The sequence below is a fragment of the Papio anubis genome, chromosome 7, assembly GCF_008728515.1.
Source record: "Papio anubis isolate 15944 chromosome 7, Panubis1.0, whole genome shotgun sequence".
NCBI classification, from domain to species: Eukaryota; Metazoa; Chordata; class Mammalia; order Primates; family Cercopithecidae; genus Papio; species Papio anubis.
This window is the reverse complement of record NC_044982.1, coordinates 98097505-98112031: the sequence shown is the minus strand read 5'-3', so window position 1 is coordinate 98112031 and position 14527 is coordinate 98097505. Positions and strand designations below refer to the sequence as shown.

The window sequence follows — 14527 nt, the reverse complement described above, 5'->3', positions numbered from 1 at the left end:
TATGAGGAAGCCTTCCATCTGCAGGCCCAAGTCAACAGTACTTCCTAAATCTCAGGCCTCAGACAGATCCCCAGAGACCCTGAGGGCTGCCACGGACCTGAAATGGCTCAACACGTAACTCGCTGCACAGCGTGCTCAGCTCTTTTTGACAGACGGATATGCTTTTGATGAGTCTTTCCTTCAGGCTTTCCTCTTCAGCAATCATCATATCCAGGAGTTCCTACAAGAGGGAAAACAGTCCGTAAGTTTGGGGCAATGGAGAAAAAAGCCTCCCAACACCAATACCAAACTCCTCAAATTTCTTTTTTCTTTTTTTTTTTGAGACGGAGTCTCACTCTGTTGCCCAGGCTGAAGTGCAATGGCACGTTCTCGGCTCACTGCAACCTCCACCTCCTAGGTTCAATAGATTCTCCTGTCTCAGCCTGCCGAGTAGCTGGGATTACAGGTGCTCACCACCATGCCTGGCTAATTTTTGTATTTTTAGTAGACATGGAGTTTCACCATGTTGATCAGGCTGGTCTTGAACTCCTGACCTCAAGCAATCCACATGCCTCGGCCTCCCAAAGTGCTGGGATTACAGGCGTGAGGCACTGCGCCCAGCCTCCTCAAATTTCAAGAAGGGACTTCAAAACCAAACCAAACCAAACAGGAAGAGCCTGTGCTATCCCAATGCCGATGATCACATGTCCCTTCTGCATGCTATCTCGGGTGAGACACCAACATCCTTACCCAGGTCCAATGCAGAGACCAGTACTATTCAACCCACCTTGATATGCTTCTTTACCACCTCAGTTCTTTGTAACCGCTGGTCCTCTGGAATCCCAATTAGCTCCCATATTTCTCGAAGGTGATTTAGGGCTTTCTGCAGACATACTATGGACTCCTCCGCCAGCACCTCACTGAAAACCAAAACCTAAGACCTGTTAGTTACATCAGTCACAGCCTCCGGACTAAAAGCACTATTTTCAAGAACTAAAAAGACTGGCTTCTCCGTGGCCTCGAGAAAAAAACAAATTGAAAACAGGCATTCAGCTTAATTCACCTTTAACCACTCCCCATCCCTTTTCCTACCAAATACCACTAGCAATGCAAGATTTCATATCATATTACATCATGGAAGCTCAACCTTCTGGACTTTCAACAATCATCTACCTATGGAAGTATAATACAGAATTATAAATACTTTTACTAAAGAAAAACCAGACAAAAATGTTGGTAAAATAAACTAACACAAGAACTTGCTGGTAAGAAACTCCTACAAAAATATCTGGCAATTTATTACTATTTTTTGGGTTTTTTTTGTATTTTTTTTTTTGACACAGCGTCTTGCTCTGTCGCCTAGGCTGGAGTGCAGTGGTGCGATTTTGGCTCACTGCAACTTCCACCTTTTGCGTTCAAATGATTCTCCTGACTTAGCCCCCGAATAGGTGGGACTACAGGCACGCGCTACCACGCCCAACTAATTTTTGTATTTTTAGTAGAGATGGGGTTTTGCCATGTTGGCCAGGCGGGTCTCGAATTCCCAGCCTCAAGTGATCCTCCCTCCTCAGCCTCCCAAAGTGCTAGGATTACATATGTGAGCCACGTGCCTGGCCTTTTTATTTTATTTATTTTTTCCTTCTTCTTCTTCTTCTTTTTTTTTTTTGAGACAGAGTGTCACTCTGTTGCCCTGGCTGGAGTGCAGTGGCATGATCTCAGCTCACTGCAACCTCCACCTGGCAGGTTCAAGTGATTCTCCTGCTTCAGCCTACCAAGTAGCTCAGATCACAGGCATGCGCCACCACGCCCAGCTAATTTTTGTATTTTTACAAAAACACAAAAACCCACTCGCCTTGGCCTCCCAAAGTGCTGGGATTACAGGCAAGAGCCACTGCGCCCAGCCTAGTATTCTTAAATTACAACTAGCAGCTCAAAGAATGGCTAAAGTTAAAAAGCCGTTGAGATGGGGTTTTACCATGTTGGCCATGCTGGTCTCAAACTCCTGACCCCAAGTGATCCACCTGCCTCGGCCTCCCAAAGTGCTGGGATTACAGGCATGAGCCACCTCGCCCAGCCTATTCTTCTTAAATTACAACTAGCAGCTCAAAGAATGGCTAAAGTTAAAAAGACAACATTAAGTGTTGGTGAGTATATAGAAAAGTGAGAACTTTCATATGCTGATGGCATAGTGTAAATTGGTACAACTATTTTAAAAACTGTTGGCAGTCTATCTACTAAAGCTGAACTCAGCAGTTCTACCTCTACATACATACCTAGCAGAAATGAACACATACCTTCACCAAAGACACATATGAGAATGGTTAGAGAAGCACTACTCATAATATTATGGAAACAGAAACAGCCTAGATGTCTATCAACAGAACGAATAGTACATTCCTACCGTGCAATAATACAGCAATGAAAATGAACAAACTGGCTGGGTGCAGTGGCTCACACCTATAATTCCAGCACTCTGGGAGGCCAAGGGGAACGGATCACTTGAGGTTAGGAGTTTGAGACCAGCCTGGTCAACATGGGGAAACCCCATCTCTACTAAAAACACAAAAAATTAGCTGGGTGTGGTGGTGCGCCTGTAATCCCAGCTACTGGGGAGGCTGAAGCAGGAGAATCACTTGAACCCGGGAAGTGGGGTTTGCAGTGAGCCGAGGTTGCAGTGAGCAAAGACCATACCGCTGAACTCCAGCTTGGGCAACAGAGCGAAACTGTCTCAAAAAAGGAAATGAACACACTACACATGACATGGAAAGCCATTATTATTTTTCTATTTTATTTATTTATTTTTAAATTTTACCTTTTTGGGGTGATGAAATAGTTCTAGATCTTGATGGTGATTATATAACAGTATACAATTGAAACTACCTGTAAAGTGAGTCCGTTTACTGTGTATGAATTATACCTCAAATCTTTTCATTTTTTTAATGAAGTCAAACAACTTAAAAAAAAGTTGTAAGGGGAAGAGGAAGAAAAAAAAAACACTTTAGGTTGAGCAAAAGCCACCAGATACGCAAGTGCGTATCACTATGTGATTCCATTGACATAAAGTTCAAAAACAGGCAAAACTGGTCAGGCGTGGTAGTTCACGCCTATATTCCTAGCACCTTGCAAGGCCGAGGCAGGAGGATTGGTTGAGCCCAGGAGTTTGAGATCATCCTGGGCAACAGTGAGACTCTGTGTCTATCAAAAAAAAAAAAAAATTAGCTGGGCGCAGTGGCGTATGCCTATAGTCCCAGCTACTCAGGAGGCTGAGGTGGGAGGATTGCTTGAGCATGGGAGGATGAGGCTGCAGTGAGCTGTGATCACTGCACTCCAGCCCGAGCAACAAAGCAACATCCTATCTCAAAAATGAAAACAAACAAAAAATCAGGCCAAACTAATCTATGCTTTCAGAAGTCAGGATAGTGGCTCTTTTGGCTCAGAGGAGGCAGTGACTGGTAGAGGGCTTCTGGGTTGCTGCTTACACAGGTGCATCAACTGTGAAAAATTCACTGAGTTTACACTTGATTTCTGTATGTTTCTGAATGTATGTTATTCTTCAATTACCAAAAGCTTATTTTAACAAAAAATTATTTATCTAAAATACAAATTTAACTGGCTTCTGTATCTTTTAAGAAAAGTTTACTTTAAAAATTAGAACCATTAGTCTGATTTACAGAACATTTAAAGAATAGAAATTTTTCTCCCTTTTCTTAGATATAACAGGACAACTAAGACTGCCCTGGCACCAGAGAAACTGCAATCTAGATGTTCTCTGCTTCCAGTCAGCTGAGAAGCCTGCAGCAAATCACTTAAACACTTAGCTGTTTGTGTGCCGTCCACACCCAATTGGAGCTAGAGACTTTCATTAGCCCCTTTCTGTCTCAGAGCTTTCGGTGGTTCTACAAGTCACCAGCCTAGATCTCTAACAATGTGTCTCTCCAAAGCTGTTAATACATTCACATCCAAAATATCTCCAGCCACGAAATCCCAGTTTAGAGGTTGCCTGTTCTTGTTGAAGAAACATTTCTACACAAGTACCTGTTGCCTATACCAGATGGCCATACCAAGACCCAAATACTGACAAATGTTTAAAAGAATTTACTGTACTCCCTTCACTTTAGAAATGTTAACGGTTCAAGTCCAACAGAAAAAGAAAAAAAGAAATGTTAACAGTAAGGCATTTATTTAACATAATCTCAACTAAAGTCCAACTAAAGAGCTTCCCCAGGCAAACACTCCTTTTGCACTTCATTTTGAAGACATAAGAATGCACAAGTAAAAATCCTAATATTAGCATTTTGTTAAAAATAACTTTTAAGATCCAATCTGTGGCCAATATTCGATCTGGATGCAAAACCCTGGCTTCCAGACAGGCCAGCCGGGGGCACTGTTCTGAAGGTCATTACTTAAGTATACCAGTCTCCTCAATCTGACAGACCTGCCCCTGCCCAGCCAATCTCCACAGAACAGCTAGTTGTTCATAACAACAAATCGCATCAGCTCCCTGCTTAACTACTCCCCTTCAAAGGTCCCATTGCCCTCAGTAAATAGTTCAACCACCTTCCGTGGAAAGGCCTTCTAAACCTCTCTCCGAGTTTGCTAATCTCTGCCACTTGTCACTCCCCAAGTTTCCAGCCAACTGAACTTACTGGGCATTCCCTGAACAATGCCCCTCAATAAACCACATGCAGCCCTCATTTTCTGATGCCACCGTGCTTTGTACGTTCAGTTCCTTCTATCTGCCACCACCTCCTCTGGAGACCTGTGGACTTGTCACTCACTTGCCATTTTCCCCCCAGGCCCCTAGTAGACCATAAACTCAAGGGCAAGGACCACCACGTCTTATTCATCTTCATTTTACCACACCCTAACACATAGTAGTTGTTCAATAGATGTAAAATGAATGGCCCTGAATTCCTGCCAAAGGGTCCTATGCTCCTAACCTACCTAACCTAATAGAGGTATTATGTATTCTAGGATCCTGATGAAGGTTTACAAGCAGGGCTGCCTATCTCTGTAACATATCTACAAGGTAAAGTGATCATTTTCCTGAATAAAAAAATCTAGCACAATAGGCAGAGAATCTGAATAGACATTTCTCCAAAGAAGATATACAAATGGCCAATAAGCACATGAAAAGATGCTCAATGTTAGTCATTAGGGAAATGCAAATCAAAACCACTTCACAGCCAACAGGATGGCTATAATAAAAAATATATATATATAGCAACAAGTATTGGTGAGAATCTAGAGAAACTAGAACCCTCAAACACTGCTCGTGGGAATGCAAGACAGTGCAGCCTCTTTGCAAAACAGTCTGGTAGTTCCTCAGTTGTTTTTTTGTTTTTTGAGACAGGGCCTCACTGTCACCTGCGCTGGAGTGCAGTGGGTGTGATCATAGCTCACTGCAGCTTCAAAGTCCCTGGCTCAAGCAATTCTCAAGCCTTAGTCTCCCAAGTGGCTGGGACCACAGACGTGCTATCATGGTTAGCTAATTTTCGTTTTTTTTTTTTTTTAAAGATTTGCCATGTTGCTCAGGCTGGTCTTGAACTTCTGGGCCCAAGCAATCCTCCCACGTTAGCCTCCCAAAGTGTTGGGATTATAGACATGAGCCATTGCACCCAGCCCCTCAGTTTAATGGAGTTCATACAACCCAGCAATTTTATTACTGGGTATTTATCAAAAATAAATGAAAACACATTTATACGAAAACTACACAAATGTTTATAGCAGCATTACTTACAATAGCCAAAAAGTCAAAACAAAACAAAACAAAACAAATGGCCATCAATTTATGAATGGGTAAATAAAATGTAGTATATAGCCATACAATGGAATATTATTTGGCAATAAACCTTGAAAATATTATGCCAAGTCAAAGAAGCAAGTCACAAAAGACCACAACAGCTATGGTTCCATTTATATGATATATCCAGAATAGGTAAAAAGTAGATTTGGGGTTTGTATGTTTTTTTTGAGACATCTTTCACCTAGGCTGTAGTGTAGTAACATGATCATGGCTCACTGCAGCCTCAACCTTCTAGGCTCAGGTGATTCTCCCACCTCAGCTTCCAGAGTAGCTGGGACTGCAGATGTGAGCCACCACACCCAGCTAACTTAAACAAAAAAAAATTTCTTTTAGGCCAGGCACGGTGGCTTACGCCTGTAATTCCAGCACTTTGGGAGGCCAAGACCGGTGGATCACGAAGTCAGGAGTTTGACAGCAGCCTGGCCAATATGGTGAAACCCCATCTCTACTAAAAATACAAAAATTAGCTGGGTGTGGTGGTGGGCACCTGTAATCCCAGCTACTCGGGAGGCTGAGGCAGAAGAATCGCTTGAATCCAGGGGGCAGAGGTTGCAGTGAGCCGAGATCGCGTCACTGTACTCCAGCCTGGGTGACAGAGTGAGACTCCATCTCAAAAAAAAAAAAAAAAAAGAATTTTTTTTTGTAGAGGCAGAGTCTCCCAAGCTGTTCTTGAACTCCTGGGCTCAAGTAGTCCTCCCACCTTGGGCTCCCAAAGTGCTGCAATTATAGGTGTGCACCACCTTGCCTAGCCAAAAAGTAGATTTGTAGTTGGGGGTGGGGAGAATTTGGACCATGGAGTGAAAGGGGATTGACCGCTAATGGGATTTTAAAGGGGTGATAAAAATGTTCTAAAATTGATTGCAGTGATGATTGCACAACTCTGAATATTCTGAAAATCACTGAATTATACACTTTAAGTACATTGTATGGTATGTGGATTATATCTCAAAGCTGTTATTAAAAACATCTCGGCACATAATCTGAAATTTTTTTGATTTGTGACTTAATTGAAAAACTTACAGATTTTTACTATGGCTGGGCATGGTGGCTCATGTTGTGTAATCCCAGCACTTTGGGAGGCCAAGGCAGGCTGATCACCTGAGATCAGGAGCTACAGATCAGCCTGGCCAACATGTGAAACCCCATCTCTACTAAAAACATAAAAATTAGCCGGGCATTGTGGTGGGTGCCTGTAATCCCAGATACTCAGGAGGCTGAGGCAGGAGAATCACTTGAACCCGGTGAACCCAGGAGGCAGAGGTTGCAGTAAGCTGAGATGGCACTCCAGCCTGGGCGACAGAGCAAGACTGTCTTAAAAAAAAAAGAAAGAAAGAAAGAAAGAAAACTTTACTAATATATAACGCATTTTATTTGGCCTGTTGGAAATGGGTGTTTGGAATTACCAAACACCCATTATTATTATTCTAGTTAGAGAAAGTTCCTGTAAGAGGATCATTTTCAAAGAATTAAAAACTAACATTTCTCACTCTTCCTAACATTCAAATTGTACTGAACTTAATTTTTTTTTTTAAACTTAAATCTTGTATCATCCTTGACACTTCTTTCTTATATTCCCGCCATTAGCATTATCTACACAAGACAGGCAGAATCTCATTCCTCCTGACCTCTGCTGCTACCACTACCACCCCCACCCTCGTCCAGGTCACCACCACTAACTTTTTGCCGTATGGCAATGGCTTCTTAACTGGTCTCCCTGCTTCAATGCTGGCCTCCTTAAATCTATTGTCAACACAGGAGCCCCAAGTCCTAATCTTCTACTCAGAACCCTCCAATGACTTGCCATCTCACTCCAAGGAAAAGCCTCTGGCTTTGCAAAGCCCTATGAAGGCCCATTCCATCTGAAAGCCATTTCTTTTGACCTCAGTGCTCATTCTATTCCTGTCACACAGACCTCCTTGCTCTTTCTGGAACATACCAGGCACTATCCCCGCTTAGGGCACTTGGATATGCGGATTACCTAGATCTCTTTTCCCCAATGCTGCATGGCTTCACCCTTTTCCTCCTTAGGTCTTTGCTCAGAGATCACCTTCTCAGGGAGGCCTTTCCTGACCCATCTCTTTAAAACCACAACCCCACTTCCTACACCTTCAGTACTTCTTATCCCCTTTCTCTGCTTGATTTCTCTACATAGCACTTATCACCATTTAAGATTAACTTATTTATTACACTCCTCTTTTGTTATTAGAATACAAACTCTGTGAGGACAGGGATGTCACTTTTGCTCACTGCTATATCCCCACCACTTGGAATGGTTCCTTGTATATAACATTCAAGAAGTATTTTTCTTTTCTTTTTTAGTATAGATTATTATTATTTTTTAGAGACAGGGTCTTGCTATGTTGCCCCAGGCTGGTCTTGAACTCCTGGGCCCAAGTCATCCTCCCACCTTGGCCTCCCAAAGAGCTGGGATTACAGGTGTGAGCCACTGTGCCAGGCCCAAGAAGTCTTTTTGAATGAATAATGTGACATTTCAAAAAAGTTGTATGTTCTTAAGATGCTTCAGAGCAATCATTATGAACAATTATCATGATACACTGAAATACTACCTGGCTAAATTGTTTCAGGTAATCCCCTAAAAGGAGCAAGTCTGAGATTTTTTTTAGACTCACTGAAAAACTCAGAGTGCATACAAAGACTACCACTCAAGGACACAAAGGTTGTAGAATGAGTCAGTTTTTCCAGTCTTGAATATAAATCACTGGACTGGAAGAAATCTCAAAGTGGTCCTCTAAATTATTTCCTACCTTCAGGCAGCCTTCACTGATCCACTGCCCTATTTTTTCTTAGCACTCCAGAGAAGGAGCTTTATTGATCTCCTGTGCAACCTGTTTTGGGGACCGATAACCATAATTAATTCTGGCCAGAGTTTTGTTTGAGCCTCAGAGGTCAAAGCTGCAGTGAGCAATCTCGCCACTGCACTCCAGCCTGGGTGACAGAGTGAGACCCTATCTCAAAAAAAAAAAAAAAGTCTAATTATATCCATTAGCCTGGAACCAACACTAAAGGGTAATTTTTTCTCCTGCTTCATTCAATCCCTTGATAGAGGAGATGCCTAAATAATTCATAAACTGTTAATGGACTTTTTTTTTTTGAGACAGTCTCACTCTGCCACCCAGGCTGGAATGCAGTGTCGAGATGTCGGCTCATGCAACCTCTGCCTCCCAGGCTCAAGCGATTCTCCTGCCTCAGCCTCCTGAGAAGCTGGGGCTACAGGCGCACCACCACGCCCGGCTAATTTTTGTATTTTCAGTTAAGACGGGGTTTCACCATGTTGGCACTCAATTCTCATTATTCTGAGGGCAAGCATTTGAAAAAGACAGATCAGAATCAGTGATCATGAAATGAAGAATCTTACAAAGCCTTAGAACAATCAGTTCCACCAAAAACTACAAATTAACGCTGTATCATCACAATAATTCATCTACAACTTTCAGAAATTAAAGTTAATATTTGGAAGGCACAAGGCTGGTAAGTGTCAGTGTCACTGGTCCGGATTTCAAGTCGGTCAGTCCCTCCCCAACACTGCCTAGGAAGTTATTAAAACGACCGGAAAAGAATTCCATAATCCGTTTCTTAACTTGCAAAGAAACAAAGCTATCTTTCCAATTCAAACAAAACGTTAACACCGCTGGCCAGACATAAAGAAAAACAACGGGCCGGGCGCGGTGGCTCACGCCTGTAATCCCAACACTTTGGGAGGCCGAGGTGGCAGGATCACCTGAAGCCGCCAGGAGTTCGAGACCAGCCTGGCCAACACAGGGAGACTGCGTTTCCACAAAAACAAAGAATAAAACAAAACAACGATAAATAAACTTAACAGCTTTAAAGAGAAGCCAGGACCACAGAAGGTTTACGAGTCATCTGCGCCAAGAAGCGGCACCTGAGACGCCGAGGGCGGGGAGGGTGGGGTCCGAGCGCCAGCGCTGACCGCCTGGGTGGAGGCCGACCTGGGCCCCCGGCCTCGCCCGCCCTGCCGCGTCCGGGCACCGGCGCTCGGCTCCCACCCGGGCGTCTGAGCCTGCGGACACCCGCGGCCGCCAGGGGACAGCGCGTCAGGTCTCACCTCCGTCGCGGCCCTCGCACTGGCTCGCCGCCTCCAGACCCTGCCCCTTCGCGCCCCCGGCCTCACTCAGCGCCGACTGCTGTGACGCCCTAGTCCCGGGACCCCGCACGGGCCCCGCACCCCTGAACCCCTGAACCCGAGACGGGCGTCGCTCTCTCCCGCGTCCCCTCGATTTCCCCGCAACCCGCACCTTCTCCTCATGGCAGACGCTCCAAGCAGCCGTCAGTCCAGGTCTAGACCTACTCAACACGGCCACGAGAGCAACAACCACCCGCAAACACCGGCGATCTCACTCCGGGTAGCCGCTCCGTGAGCCGTTGAGCCCCGCAAAATTTCAAACCGCGCCACGGGGCGAAGCCTCGCTGCGATTGGCGTCGCGTCCCGTCGCTCCACGAAAATCCCCGCCCCTCGGGTTGCTGCTCGCGGGTGCGCAGTCGGGGCGGGGACCCGTGAGCCGGGCCCGGGAAGCGCTGGAGCGGGGCGGGGGCTGACGTCACTGTCTGTGAGTGGGCGGGCGTGGCCTGCACCTCCCACTTCCCTCGATTGGCGGCAGCCTCAAGGGACTCCCCTCCCGAGTCGGCTACGTCATCGGAGTAGCGCCCCGCCCCGCCCCGCCCGGCGCAGTTTGTATTCGAAGTGCGCGGGCGGGGAAGGAGTTGAGAGCACCGCGGCTTCCCGGCTTCCCTGAGTCCCGGCTGCCGGGACCGGGAGCGGGGAGGAATAGGAAAGTTAGAGCCTAGTTTCCCTTGCTCATCCAAGAAGCGAACCTTGGAACCGATCTTTGGTGGGACTTCTCCCCAGATGTAGGAAGCCGTACACTAAGGGGAAGGGAAGGAACATTGAGCCCTGCTCATGGGCCTGGAACCTTTCAACGCTAGTTATCCCATTTAACCTCCACAATCCTGTATGGCAAGTATTGTCACCATTGCAGAGGAAACTCAAAAAGATTTGAATGATTTGCCCAACTCACCTGACTGGTGAATAAATGCAGATCACCTAGGTGTGGTTTTCTTTCAAATTAGTTTCTAAATTGTTACATGAAAAATTTAAAACTCAAAATAAACATCAAAGTACTTTTGTAGCCTCCTTTCCTCGATGAACATGTTACATCCCTAAATGCTTATATATCACATTTTTTTCCCCAGTGATTCATGGTGGCATAATATCCTGGTGTGTAGCTATCTCGCCCATTCTGCTATTGATATTTACATAATTTAAAATATAAGGCTGGACTGAATATCTTCATACATAAATCTTTGCATCCTGCATTTTCGTATGGCTGATTCCTAGAGGTGTAATTACTGAATGGGCCCTTTATTAATTTGCCTTCTGCACAAAGCCTCACCGGAAAAGTACCCTCCTTTTGTTACCCTCAGCAGGGCTGAATTCTATCATACTTTTAAACATCTTTGCTCATTTTGTAGGTAAAATAATAATACTGGCATTTCCTTGTTTGGCACTTGATTATAACTGAAATTGCACATTTTTCGTGTTTACTGGCCAACTGTAACTTAACGTTCATATGCCTTTTCCCTAAAGGTAAAAGGATGCTTGTTTGCTTCACCTTCAGAACCATATTTTTCTTATTTTCAGAAAAACTTCATTGCTGCTTTCAATGTTCTTCTTTTTATTTTTTTTAATTGCGATGGAGTCTTGCTCTGTCACCCAGGCTAAAGTGCAGTGGCCCAATCTCGGCTCACTGCACGTCCGCCACCCGGTTCTTGTGCCTCAGCTTCCCAAGTAGCTGGGACTACAGGCACGCACCACCATGCCTGGATAATTTTTTTGTATTTTCAGTAGAGATGGGGTTTTGCCATGTTGGCCAGGCTGGTCTTGAACTCCTGACCTCAGGTGATCCGCCAGCCTCGGCCTCCCAGTGTTGGGATTACAGGCGTGAGCCACCGCGCCTGGCTTCAATGTTCTTTTTAACCTATCAGCAGCATGCCAGATATTCACAGCACAAACTCAGTGGACGACAGGCACCACTTTTTCAATTTCCTTGCACTCTGTTGATTAACATTGACACCACTAATAGAGTGGATGGCAGCACCACTTTTAAAATTTACTTGCATTCTTTGTTGGTTAAATTAACAGGAGAGCTTTTCAGAAAGCTTCACAAATTTGTGATTTTCATACATGTTCTTAGGGCCAGCATTATTAAGTATCCAGAGATAAGACAATTTTTCTCTCGTCCTTTACACTGAGGTGCTGAGGCTAACAAAGTCACAGAACTGATGCAAAGATATCCATTCAGAGCATAAACGCTGCATGTAAAACACTGTGTAATATGTGTTTATAATATATGACCTTAGCCTGGGCAGTGTGGCAAAACCCTTTCTCTATAAAAAATACAAAAATTAGCCAGGTGTGGTAGTATGAGCCTCTAGTCCCAGCTACTTGGGAGGCTGAGGTGGGAGGATCACTTGAGCCCAGGAGGTCAAGGCTGCAGTGAGGCATGATCATGCCACTGCACTCCAGCCTGGATGACAAAGCAAGACCCTTTCTCAAAAAACAAACAAACAAACAAAAAAACCCTATTACAGGGTCATATATTTCTACTTGATGGAAGGGCAATGTTTTGCCACTGTTTAATCTTTTTCTGATGCCACCTATTCTTTTTGCGAACAACAGCCCTGTTGGCAGTGTCTTTAGTCTTGCACACTAGCTTGAAATAACACTCAAAATTCTAGCTAGATGCTTGAGGAATGCCTTTTCCTTGGAATGTATTCTTATACAGAATTATCATTATTTTTATTTACTTATTTATTTATTGAGACAGAGTCCTGCTCTTTTGCCCAGGCTGGAGTCCAGTGGCACGATCTCGGCTCACTGCAACCTCTGCCTCCTGGGTTCAAGTGATTCTCCCGCCTCAGCCTCCCGAGTAGCTGGGACTACAGGTGCGCACCTCCACAGCCGGCTAATTTTTATATTTTAGTAGAGACAGAGTTTCACCATGTTGGCCAGGCTGGTCTTGAACTCCTGACCTCAAGTGATCTGCCTGCCTCGGCCTCCCAAAGTGCTAGGATTACAGGTGTGAGCCACTGTGCCGGGCCCAGAATGATCCTTATTCTATAGGAAGAATACTTTTGATGATCCAGTAACTCAGGTTTTGATTTTCTTTCTTCCTCTTAGTAAGTGGCAGCACTGTGGAATGGGGAACAGATGGGAGGATGAGCAGCTGGGAGGGACACTCTTACAAAAACCCAGGCAAGAGACAATAAAGACCTCTATCATAGGGATGGTGAGGAGAAGATGAACTAGAGGCATTTAGAAATAAGAACCATTGGGAGGCCGAGGCGGGTGGATCACGAGGTCAGGAGATCGAGACCATCCTGGCTAACATGGTGAAACCCCGTCTCTACTAAAAATACAAAAAACTAGCCAGGCGTGGTGCCGGGCACCTGTAGTCCCAGCTACTCGGAGGCTGAGGCAGGAGAATGGCGTGAACCTGGGAGGCGGAGCTTGCAGTGAGCCGAGATCTCGCCACTGCACTCCAGCCTGGGCGACACAGCGCGAGACTCCGTCTCAAAAAAAAAAAAAAAAAAAAAAAGAAATAAGAACCAATAGGACAAGGGAACCAGCTGAAGGTGGGACATAGAAAGAAAAAATCTGAGGCCAAGAATACAACTTTTTGCTCATTTGAACAAAGTTTGGGAATACAAGAAGAAGAGCAGATTAAAGGATTCAAGTAGGGACAAGAGCTTCCACTCATGAGTTTATTTTGTACATGCTGAGCTTGAAGTGCCTGTGGAATGACCAGGTAGGACAAACTTGTGTGGAGTGAGATGAAAGCTTGAGATCTGGAAGTGGATGACAACAAAGGACAGAGAGAGGGGAGATGTCAGCAAATGGGATCAAAGAACAACCTAAGAGATTGTGGGAGGACAAAGAAAGGGTATTATGGAAGCTGAATACGACAATTTCAAGGAAAGTGTAGTCATCAGTGGGATCAAGTTGGAAGAGGCCTGAAAAGTGGCCACTAACACAGGTGGTTGTAATTCCTTCTTTTTTCTTTTCTTTTTTGAGAGAGGGTCACAGTTTACTGCAGCCTCAACCTCCTGGGCTCAAGGGATCCTCCCACCTCAGCCTCCCCAGTAGCTAGGAATACAGGCGTGTGCCACCACCCTCAGCTAATTTTTTAATTTTTTGTAGAGATGGGGTCTTGCCATGTTATCCAAGCTGGTCTCAAACTCCGGGGTTCAAGCTTTCCTCTTGCCTTGGCCTCCAAAAGTACAGTGATTACAGGCATGAGCCACAGCACCTGGCCTATATTTCATCATTTTTGAAAGGTAAAGAGAGAAGGAGAAAGGCTACTAGCATCAGCAATGAGGAGGGTGCTGGTACATTTATAGGAGCACTGTTTGCTGATGCCTGAAATGGCTCTAATGGCACACAATCTTTCATTCTGCAGTAAGAAACAAAACGCTTAAAATTGAAGTGCCTCCTTAAGTTAAAACAACAAAGTCATTTTCTCAAAAATGTAATGAATCACAACATTTTAGAATTGGAAACGTGCTTGCTGGTCACCTCATCCATCCCCCTCATTTTATGGTTGAGGAAACTCAGGTACAGAATGGTCGAGTGACTTTTACAGGGAAGAACCAGATCAGGCCACTATAAAGTCCAGGCCAAGAAGCATAGGAAGCCCCTGTAGAAAG

General features: G+C 44.8%; 1 protein-coding gene across 13 annotated transcripts in view; it reads right to left on the bottom strand.

Moving 5' to 3' along the window:
- The window catches only part of PRC1 (protein regulator of cytokinesis 1), a 28574-nt gene extending 18274 nt beyond the window's left edge, over positions 1-10300 (bottom strand). For 10 of the 13 annotated variants that reach the window (XM_009199917.2, XM_009199919.2, XM_009199920.2 and 7 more), the window contains exons 1-3: positions 10060-10300; positions 767-899; positions 98-220 (exon numbers count right to left, since the gene is read on the bottom strand). In XM_009199917.2, the coding sequence (XP_009198181.1) occupies positions 98-220; positions 767-899; positions 10060-10070 (267 nt within the window). In that variant the 5' untranslated portion in view covers positions 10071-10300. Of the gene's footprint in view, positions 1-97; positions 221-766; positions 914-10059 lie in introns of all 13 variants that reach the window. The other 3 variants (XM_017955031.2, XM_003919400.4, XM_003919401.4) reach the window with 3 other exon arrangements.
- Positions 10301-14527: the final 4227 nt, after the last annotated feature.